The 11240-nt window shown below is 46.6% G+C and overlaps 1 protein-coding gene across 1 annotated transcript; it reads right to left on the bottom strand.

Annotated features, from left to right (window-relative positions):
- Positions 1 to 4771: 4771 nt before the first annotated feature.
- Positions 4772 to 11161, bottom strand: C2H5orf52 (chromosome 2 C5orf52 homolog). The gene is made up of 3 exons (XM_063087745.1): positions 10821 to 11161; positions 8489 to 8597; positions 4772 to 4969 (listed from the first exon to the last, which is right to left on the bottom strand). The coding sequence occupies exons 1-3, from the start codon at positions 11159 to 11161 to the stop codon at positions 4772 to 4774; spliced, it is 648 nt and encodes a 215-aa protein (XP_062943815.1).
- Between the last annotated feature and the right edge of the window lie 79 nt (positions 11162 to 11240).

Raw genomic sequence — 11240 nt, 5'->3', positions numbered from 1 at the left:
GCAGACCCTATCCTTCTCAGCCCATCCTGAGCATGAGTGCAAGCGTCTGCTGACCCCTTTTGGTCACTGTGGGATCTGTCTCTGTCCCGCAGCCAGAGCCTCAGGTGCACTTCTGGGACGTTCTGGCCTGGTGACCTCACCTCTCAAAGCACTTTCCCATCACTTATCTCGTGGGGTCCTCCCTATAATCCTAGGAGGTGAGGAGAACCAGGATTCCCATTTCCACTTTACAAATGAGTAGCAGCATCCTGGGATCCATTCCCAAATCCACTGCTAATTCCTTAACTGACCTTGGCAAGTCAATTCCCCACTCCCAGCCTCAGTTGCCCTAAGTAAAATAGGAAAAGCAATGAGCACAAGATGGCTCTATGGTCTCTTTTAGCTCTCCAGACTCTCAAAGTGGAGAGGTGGCTTGCCCAAGCTCAGAGTGAATCAGAGCAGAGGCACTCCCAGTCTGCAGGTCACCCCCCTTGCGCATACTGATCAGAAAACACCAGTGGTGTCACAACAGATAAGAAAACCAGTTCCTCCACCTTTGTGTTCTGATTGTGTGTTGAAGGGCCACATGGATGAATAGATGGATGAGGTGGATATGTAAGAACTTTGCAATCACTCTTAGCAGCACCTGGAGCAGCTACCTGCCTTCCCCCACTCCCTGACAAGCTGCCCCTCTAATTCCAGCTGCATAGCCCCTTGGAAGCCTAGTTTGGATCCACCAAGCTGGGGTTCTGACTCCACCAACCCTGACTGACAGCCTAGAGCTAACACCTGCAGTGAGGGAATGAGCCTTCATCCTAGGCTTCCTTCCTGCTGTGTCATTGACCACAGTGCTCACCAGCTACAGCCACAGGAGGAGAGTCAGGGGCCAGGAACCATGAATAGGAGGCTCCAAACGTGGGCATCCCTCACAGAGCAGTTCCTTTGGCTGAAAAGAAGCTCTGTGCTCACAGTGAAGCTGGGGATCACGAGGAGGCAGGCCAGCATGGAAAGAGGATGCCCTATGCAACACACGGCCCAATTCAAATATAGTGACTCTGAGCAAGTTCCTTAGCCTCTCTGTGCCTTCATTTTCTCATCTGTAAGGTGGCGTAAGGAACGAACGAGGTTGAGATATAAAATGCCTTGTAAATAGAAGTTCCCTTCCTTTTGTTCCAGATCATAGAAAGACTCTGGAGAGGGAAGGAACAGGTCCACTGTACAACCAGCAAGTTTTTTAAACTGGAAAGTTTTTCTAAGAACTCTAAAGTAGTAAAGTGCATTTGGTAGTGGGGGAGAGGAAAAGAAATGTATTTTTAGCAGGAAATGAAGGGATGCTCAAACATAATTCGTCTCTTTAAAAGAGAATACCATTCATCTGTCCCCTGCCATCATCACAGAGCTTCAGGCACAAGGGATATTCCACAAAGATTTCCTGAGGACAAAGCTGAGATCATCTTTTCACAGCTACTGGGCAGCAGTCAGGACTCCTGAGTTCCATCCTCCACTTTTTGGGTAAGCATCTCCCTCATCCACACCTCCCTAACCCAGCCTAACTCTCCCTAAAAGCCTATCCATCCCAGAATGGGTGACAAGTTCTTCAGCCACCTGGTAGAAGGGACACCTGGGTTTGAGTCCAGCTCTGCTTAAATAGCTGGCTTCAGGTAACTGACATTACAGCTGAGGCTCCCACACATTGTCTGTAAAATCATGAGCTGAGACTAGATTGGGGTTTTGAGATGTACCCAAGGGCTCCAGGTCCCAGGTACTCCACTTCCACATGGAGTGATAAAGATAGGGAGCTCATAACACGGTGGTTAGGAGATGGGCTTCAGAGTGAGACAGACTTGAGTTGGACTTTGTCACTTACTAGCTGTCCAACCTTGGGCAGGATTCTTATTCTCTCAGCCTCAATTTCTCATCCATAAAAATGAGGCTAATAAAGGCCGGCCCGTGGCTCACTTGGGAGAGTGTGGTGCTGGTAATACCAAGCCACGGGTTCGGATCCCTATACAGGGATGGCCGGTTAGCTCACTTGAGAGAGCGTGGTGCTGACCAAGGGTTAAGATCCCCTTACCGGTCATCTTTTTTTTTTTTTTTTTTTAAATGGGGCTAATAAAATTACCTATTTTGTTGTTGGGATTCAATGAGATCACATTTGCAAATAACTGAGCCTTGTGCCTCGCACATGAGTGCTCAATAAATGTTAATATGTTAATGGTTGTGATTGTTGGAATGGGCTTCCAGCTAAGATTTCATTTGAACTGAGTTCTGTGTGTGTGTGTGTGTGCATCCAGCCACTGGACTAAAGAATCTGAGCCCCTCCTTAGCTTCGAGATTCTATTCCTCCCCAAATATCTTTCCATCCAATTCCTCTCCATTCTTCCATCACTAACTTTTCTTAATTTTAATCTTTTTCTCCCCTCCCAATAACTAAGTGGCCTTTCCTAAACTTCATCATTTCTTGTTACCCACTTAAATACAACACCCTCTGGTTTTTAATGAAAAATTGGAGGTTAAGTCCACACAATCAGAGGTGAGTTAGTGGCTTATAAAGTGACTCACTATGTCAACATCCCTACTCCACTCACCCACTCCACTCCCAGGAGTCTCCAAGTCTGTTGGGCCATCACATGGGGAAGCAAAGACTGTCAGCCAAGGCCAGCCATCCAGGGAAGAAGGGTGCATTGTGGCTGGAGGCTGGACTGGGGTAAGGTTCAGAAAGGCTACATAGGTGAGATTTAGAAGGTGGAAAGTCCTGGGAATAGTTTGGAGGAAAGAGAGGGGCTGGGGTGGCTCTCCAGGCCCCCTAAACATTCTAGGATCCCCAAAGCCTTTCCCCTCTCTAGGTACAGTGCCAAAGGAAAAAAAAAAAGAAAGACTTGTTGAAATAAAACAAATATACCAAATATAAGAAATATACCAAAATGCTAGCCATGGTTGATCTAACAGAAGAGGACTCTTTTTAATCTCTGGGATTTTTTTTTTTTTAAATAAATGTGGTCATATAGCTTGTTAATGACATTTAAGTATTTAAAATCAATTTAATCAGTTGTGCTCAGCCAAGGAAACAAACAACAACCTAGAGAAAGACTGTTTTGGCTCCCACTGAAAAGTAGCAGGCTCCAGTCCTCAAAAGAAGACCATAAAGAGGAGAAATAAAAACATCATGAATATCTGCCTCCCACCCAATTCAGGCCCCTCTGGGCTAGGGACTCACTGAAATCCACCTTAAAGGAAAGGCTGCCAAATGGCACCAGGCCACAGTGCTGGAGAGAGTAACGAGGAGGAGGTGTGAGGCATGAGGAGTGAGTAGGACTTCCTGAGGAGGACTTCTGAGAGCCACCAACAGGACTAAGGTCCTTACTAGCAACTGTGGTGGTGCAGAATGACCAGTCCACAGGGGTCAGGACACCTGGTTTTAGTTCTCTGCCACTAACTTGCTGCATGACCTTGGGCAAGTCAGGCCACTTCTCTGGGCCTCAGTTTCCTCATCTGTAAAATGAGGAGACTTGGTTAACTTAAAAAATTTGTACCAGGCCCTTACTCTGTGCACTGTCTTGATGCCGTGAGTAATATAAAAAGGAACGAGATAGTCATTTATTCAAATAATATTGAGTGACTACTCCATTTACTAGGCATTGTGGTTACAGGGATGAATGAGTGAGCGTCACTACCATCAAGACATTCACAACCTGATCAGGGAGACAGTGTGCAAACAAGTAGCGGCCAACCAAACACTGGGTGCAGAGACAGGTGTGGGCACACAGGGGCACGGGAAGGAGTGGCCTTTTCTATTGGGGCCAGTTGGAGGAAGTATCAAGGAAGAAAAGAGGCATGAACTGAATCTTGTAGGATCCTTAGTCCCGACCCTCAAAGAGTGCACAATCTAATCAGGGGTTAGGACAAACACTGAAACAGCTGCCACGCAAGGCAGAATGAAACCACCACAGGTAATCCAAGTTCAGAGGGGAGTGACTTAGGTGGGGTAGAGGAAGGAACAGACAGGAAGCACAAAGAGGCCAGGAAATGATTTGCAGGAAATGGCACTGAGATAAACTTTGAAGGATAGTTTCCTGTGAGCCCCGGGATGCTGAAGAGGCATTCTAGATATGGGGTCTTCACAAGTAAAGGCACGATATGGGGACTGTCAGGGTGTACTCAGAAAAGAAGGCACAATAGAGAGTGGAGACGAGCAATGCTAGAAACCAGCTGAAGCCATCATGATAAAAAGCATTGGAAATGACAGACCCTGGGCCAAGTACTTTATATCCTCACGCCAGTTCTTGGATGTAGGCTTTCTTACTACTCCCCCATTCTTTCAGATAAGGAAACAGAGGTCTGGGGACGTTACAAGGTCACATGGCTGACAGGTGGCAGAAATAGCATTTAAGCCAGGTCTGTCTGATGCCCCATCCTGACCTCCTTAACTACTGGAATGCCAGCCAGTGTCATTACCAAGCCCTTCCCATCAAAGGTCTTTGTTCCAGTGTACCTGGCCTGGCACATCACCTCAGACATGTGGGCACCGAAAGGTCAGTCTTTGCCTTAACCATGGAAGCTGGCTTGATTCAGCCTCTTCCACTTGAGCATCTACGGGACCATCAGAATCTCCTTCACCAGAATAGAGGGGATGGATGGGGCAAGGAATACTAGGATTGCTGAGGGTGTTTTGTGCTCCGCTGTCTGCTGGTCTTGTTTTTATTGTTCTACAATGGTGTAGGCTGACAAGTTTCTACTTCTCCTTTGATCAGACTAGTGTCCTTGTGGCACTTGGCAGATCATTCTGCCATGACTAGGGTGGATGGCTTTTCTTGAGACACTGGAATTTCAACTGGTCCTGGTACATTCGAATGCTATCCAAGTACTGCTGGATTCTCATAGATTCCCGTCTCCAGCGCCCCAGCTTTCTGAGCTGATCTGTCATGAACTTTTTTTTCAGATGGTCGTACAAGTGGCTCATCTTTTTCTTGGTTTTGTCTGAAGCTCTTATCTTATAAAAAACAAAGGTGCAGTTAGGATGAAGTAACCATTTCACAGCAAGAGAGGCATCTGTGCTGCTGATCTGGGGGTGGAAAATGTGCCAGTTGGACCTGATATTCATTCCATAAATGTCTTGACTCATAGGCAACCTCAGTTTCCATATTTGTACAAAATGGGCATTAAGCGAGGTAACCCCTAATGATACCTTCTGACAGTCTGCAGCCTAGAAGTCTGATTTTGACCTTAACAACATCTCTAGTTGAAGACTAGAAAGAGATGGGAGGGAGCAGTTGGGGGGTGGGGGGGGGTGATCTTGTTTCTTTCCCTTTCTGTAACTCCTATCCCCCTGCCCCTATTGATCATTTGGTGGTTCCCACAAATTGTCTGTTTCATCTCCTGTATATCACACTGAATTCTACTTATTTCTTCTATGGTATAACTTCTGTCCTGTCCACAACAAGACCGTAAGGTCTGGGAAGGGATATCCTATGCCTTACTCATTCATTTATTTATTCCAGTGAGCTAGATGCAGGAGATACTAAGAAAAACCAGTTGCAGGTCTTTACAGTAACTACAATGTAGTCAGGAGGTGAGACACAAGCCCCAATATTTCTAAGCACAGCAGAAAGAGATATACCCCTACGAGAAGCCCAGAGTTCAAAGAAGGGAGACATCGAGAAAAGCTTCCCGGAGGGTTGACATATAAATTGGGGTTGGGTTTTATAAATTCATATCAATTGAGGATGGGGAGATTTGGGGTATTTGGAGTAGAAACAGAATCTGGTGGATGACGATCCTGGGAGTCTATGTTTTTAGCAAGCTTTCCAAGAGATTCTGAAAAGCACGAACATTATCTGAAGACCTAGCACAACGTTAATCAAAGGCGTCCTTCATAAAGACAGTCAATGGTGGCATGACTATTTGTCACAGGAAGTTAAAGAGGGAGAGTGGGTGACAGAAAATATGGGCAATAAAAGACAGCTAAAATGGGTGGTCTCTAAACCTGGCTGAGCATCAGAAATATTTCAGTTGCTTGATAAAAACATAGACTCCAGGGATTCTAGCTTAGTAGGGTTTGGATGGGGGCCAGAAATCTATATTTTTATCATGTACCTGAGATGATTCTGATCCAGCCATTGAGAAGTAAGCGGCTACTTTTACCACCATTTCTAGTCCACCCCATAACGGATGGCTTTTTGGCCTCTGTCATCAAGTGATTTCACCTTGAGCATTACTCTTACCACAGATCAGGGTTTCTCAACCTTGACACTGTTAACATTTTGAGCTGGGCAATTCTTTGTGGTGGGGAGCTGTCCTGCACATTGTAGACTATTTAGCAGCCTCCCTGGCTTCTACTTACTAAATGCAAATAGCATCATCCCACTTGTGATAACCAAACACGTCTTCAGACGCTGTCAATTTCCCCTGAGAGGCAAAACCACTCCTACTTGAGAACCACAGCCATAGATAAAGGGACACCAGCCATCATTCACTGTTCTGAGCATGCTCAGACACTAGACCTTTGCTGTCCTCATTTAAATCAGTGCATACCCAAAGCTTCCTCTTCCCCAAATGTGAGCACTTTCTTGGAGAGACAGAAACACTTTCACATTGTCACCGAGGCCATCAAATCCACTGAATTCCTGCAAGCCAGGCTCTCAGCTAGTCACTGGGTCTACAAACATGGAGAAGACAGTTTCTGTCCTTAAGGGAGGGTGGCCTGCACAATGATCAGTCCAACCCAGGTTTGCAACTCTGCAATGATTTTCTGTGTGAGTGAACTTAGTAAAGTTACTCCATCTCTCTGAGCTTCAGTTTCCCGAACTGTTGAATGGGGGAATAATAAATAATGCCCATCAAGTACCTAAACATATATAAAGGCTCAACACAGCTTTAAAAGTAAGTTTCTGGATGACTGAAGGATGACACAGCCCTCTGGTACCTAGAAAGCCAACTCAGGAGTTCCAGTTATAGTATTTCATTTTTTTTTTTTTTTAATATTATTTCAGAGATCCTCACCCCACCTGCAAGAGGTACAATATTCCCCATGGACTGCTTATAGGGGTGGCCCACAATCCATCCTGGGCCAGTAAGAATACCCCACACCACCTGGCCACAATGACTGGAGCAAGAATGGGCCCATGACCCAACTGGGGCCAACTGGAGTCTGTCTCCAGGATTTGTCTAACATGAGCAACACTGGAAGCACTTCCACTTCCATTGTGGTCTACAGGGTTTCCCGTGGCCCTGCTCTCAAGGGACAGCCAGCCTGATGATGATGTCAATGTCCAGAAAACAGCAGACAAAGGAGATGAAGAGGGAAAGTGAAAGACACACTTGATGGTACTGGAGGCCCTGGCTTCTCTCATCCCAAATGTTGGTGACCCTGCCCTATCCATTCTTGATTATGTAAACCCATCATTCTCCATTTTGCTTGAACTACTTCAAGTTCAGCTTATATCACCTGCAACTGAGAAGATCTTAATAGATCCTATTTTACAAATAAGAAAATGGTCCTGGAGGAAGTGTGATTCATCCAGGGTCACACAAAGCTAAGTTGGCTTGCCCGTCTCCAAGTCCATCGCATTTCCACACCCCTGGAAGTTAAGCAGAGGAAGAAATACCCAGGCCCCTAGTCTTCTTTTGGTCTTTGTGGCCCTCAAGAGAATCTGGCATCATGCCTTAAGGCTCCCCCACTCTTTTCTTTCTTTTTTTTTTGGCAGCTGGCTGGCATAGGGATCCGAATACTTGCCCTCGGTGTTATCAGCACCATGCTTTCCCAAGTGAGCCAACCAGCCAGCCCCTCCCCCACTCTCTTCAATATCAGAATCCCACAGGCCCATCCAGATTTGACCCTGGAACACAAAGGGAAGTTCAACATAGTCAATAAGGAGGCAGCCACTCAACTCTGGGCTGCCTGCTTTGCTTGAGGAAATGAGTACATTCTTGGAGTCCACAATGCTTATTTTTCTCTTCCTAGTGTCCAACACACTACCTGCCCCAAGCAGGCCCTAAAGACACGTTTAATGAATTAATCAGTCAGGGTTTACAGGGAGCAGTGGGGTGACAGCACTTTGAGCCTTTGAGTAAGCAGGTAAAACCCTACTTGTCCATAAGCAAAAAGTGGGAGAAGAGCTTCAGTTCTCATCTGGAAAATGGGGGTAATCACCCAAGGAAAAAACTGAACAGATAGTGTTGCTGCTAATTCAAGCCTTAGGACCCAAGACTTTGTATGGAAGATAGTAAAGGTCTATTCATGGATTCCCTAAATAGAGATAATGTGCTTTGAGAAAAAAAAATGCCACAAGACCCACGAGACATGGAACAGGTGTGACACCTTGGGCAAGTCGGTAATAGTATCAATTGCCTCCTCTGTAAAGTGGGGCTGCCTTAGAGCACCTGGATGGCTCCCTATCACCTCTGTGACCTGTAATCGCCTCCCTCCACCCCCCAAGGATATGGGGAGAGTGAAATGAATATGGGTCAAGCCACTAACATCCTGTCAATGCAAAAGCTTATGGCTACTTACCTCCATCTCATAGATTCGTTGTGCACTGAGGTTGTCACGAATAATCACCTGAGACAAATGGCTCTTGGGTAAAAGTTTTTTCACCGCTGCTTCACTGGAATTCATTAAACTGGAATGAGGAGGGGAAGGTGGTACAGGTTATATATGGCCGGGATCAGGGCCAGGGCCTGATTTGATGGGGGAGTGGCAGAGCTTCCCCAGGTTTCTCAGGACAAGCACAACTCTGTCATAATTTTCAGAGGAGCAAGAGAGTAGCCATAGGTTTCTTCTTGTGGAAAAGGTATGCTAAAGGGGTATTTCTTGGGTGCTTAGAGAAAAATCCATCCTGAGAAGGCTGTAGGAGGGTCCAGGGTAGACCACAAGAGAAGAGTCAACAGGGACTCAGAACTGTCCTCAGAAGCAGTCATCTTAATGACATAATGCAGAATGAGAGGGAAGGTGTGCGTCTTAGAGGAGAGGAGTAAAAGTTGAGGGGTAGGATTCAGAGGGATGAATTTGAGAGAGACTGAAGTGGGGGGCCCTTGCTCCAGAGCCTAGGCCTAAAGGGGATCTGGGTGGCAGGGGGTAGATCGAAGAAGGGAAAAAAGAAAATGAAGAGTTTAGACAAAGGTTAGACTGGTTAACAGGGGAATTCTAAGGGAAAAGGGTTTGAGAAAAGTGTACAAAGGTGAGGGAAATCTGAAGTGGACAGGGGCTCTGGAGACTGTGGAGGGTGAAAGGTGGAAGACAGTGTGGGGTGGGGTACAATGGAACCAGGTGCTCTAGGTGAAAACAGAAATAACAATTTGGTCAAAATTGGATGGGACCAATAATGGATATTTCCAGGCCCCAAGTTTTCACTTTTTGATAATTTGATTCCACCACAAAGTGGTTTTACAAATATATACCTTTAAATATTTTTGCCCATTTAAAAATAATTGTTTCTATTTTCTTTCTAAAAATTGAAACCTAAATATACAACTACAGGGAAGCAATTGAATAAATTTTGGCAAGTCATATGATAAAATACATGTAATTATGTATAAAATGTAGATATGTATGGTGTATTAGATGAAGAAAAAAAGCAGGTTACTAAACAGTGAACTTTTTGTGAATTTTTCTTTTTTTTTTTTGGTGGCTGGCAGGTACAGGGATAAGAACCTGTGACCTGAGAGTTTTCAGGCTGAGCTCTAACCAACTGAACTAACCAGTCAGCCCCATAATGTATTTTTTTAAAAAGTATAAGTATGTTGTAACACATATATATGAATGGATCTGGAACAATATACACAAAGACGTTAACAGTGATTGTCTCTGGCCACTCATTTTGTTTGTGTCTTGTCTGACTTTTCTACAAGTGCACACTACTTTTATAACTAGAACAAAAAAGACAATCTTTAAAGGATAAAACATTTTGAAGGATTAGAATTTCTTTCCAATTCATTTTCAGCCAATTTGGGACTATAGTATTGTGAATGTCTGTATATTTACAAACTAGTATGAACAAACAAAAGTCCTCAATCTTGTATTTGCATGTTTTTGACTTCGATGCACGGCAACACGTTATAGACACGGGATGACGGAGAAGGCTGGTTTAGAGATCAAAATGCTCACACACAAAATCCCCCAAATCCTGTTCTTTTTTTAAAAAAAAAAAGACCTAAAATATTTAAGGATACATAAAACCACCCACTCAGTGGTGCACCAAATTTACCAATACTAGAAAGGAAAAAGAAAAAAGAAAAAAAGAGGCAGTGACTGGAAATATTCCCTTTCAAGTAGTAAATAATGGTCATTTTGAACCAAATTGCATTCCAGCCGAAGTCCTCTGTGGGAGCCTGCCTGGAGGATGCTGTGGGTTGTGGAATGGAAGGCGGGGAGAGGGGACTGGGTTTTGCGAGGATTGGGGCCAGGCAGAGAGGACTGGGAGCTTCTCCAGGGCCACTGGGGAACGTACAGCTGAGGAGAGGGCTGCTGGAGCTGGGTTTCCTCAGGGTCTAAGGAGGTTTGGGCCAAAGGGCACTAGGGCCACACGATGTCAAGCCGGGGTGACTGAAGGGCCGGGGCCGATTAGCAGGAAATGTGGGTTGGAGATGGGAATTCCGGCTCTCTCCGGAGCCCGCGCTGAGGGCGTTCAGGCTCCTGGGGTCCGAAGAGCTGGACTGGGAAGGAGCTGGGGGCCGGGTCTGTGAGAAATCCAGACTCCCCTGGGGTCTAAGAAAGAGCCAAGCTCTGCGGGATCCGGGGCCCTGGGAGAGCCGGGGGTCCGGCTGAGAGAGTGTAGGTCTGAGAGAGTTCGGGCGCTCCCAGGGGTCCGGGGGTCTGACGAACGCTGCGGACACCCGGGCGGCACCTGAAGAGCACCGGCTGCTGCGTGGTCCGTGGCTGCAGGAAGCAGATCTGCGGACGAACTTCCAAATCGATTTCTGGGCGACGACCGAGGCGATAGCGCCGTAACAAGCTCGGGGTGGCGCCGGAACTGGTGGTTGCCGAGGCGGCGGTCCCATAATCCGTGGACGAGCCCGGGTTCCACGTGACCGAGGGCCTAGCCGGCCGTGCCGTTGAGTCTTCCACCCTGAAGAACGACTCGGGAATGGGAGCCTGGTTGGAGGTCATGATCCAGACGCTCGCGGACGCGTAGTGAGACCCGCGGGAACTCCCTGAGCTGAGCGCGGCGCGTTGCCCGGGAGACATGCGAGCGGGGCGGGGAGTGTGCGCAGAGCCGGAGGCTGCGGACGCGGCAAGATTGTCCCTCGGCGGCCGCCGTGCTGCG

Source organism: Cynocephalus volans, chromosome 2 (genome assembly GCF_027409185.1).
Source record: "Cynocephalus volans isolate mCynVol1 chromosome 2, mCynVol1.pri, whole genome shotgun sequence".
Classification (NCBI taxonomy): domain Eukaryota; kingdom Metazoa; phylum Chordata; class Mammalia; order Dermoptera; family Cynocephalidae; genus Cynocephalus; species Cynocephalus volans.
This window is presented reverse-complemented; position numbering and strand designations above follow the sequence as displayed.

Bases quoted from the DNA above. Each gene is read 5' to 3' on its own strand.
- C2H5orf52 (XM_063087745.1), bottom strand. From the start codon at position 11,161: ATGTCTCCCGGGCAACGCGCCGCGCTCAGCTCAGGGAGTTCCCGCGGG. The intron at 8,598-10,820 runs GTGCCGCCCGGG...TCCTCATTCCAG, and splicing joins CAGCAGCCGGTGCTCTTCAG to TTTAATGAATTCCAGTGAAG. The intron at 4,970-8,488 runs GTAAGTAGCCAT...GTTTTTTATAAG, and splicing joins AACGAATCTATGAGATGGAG to ATAAGAGCTTCAGACAAAAC.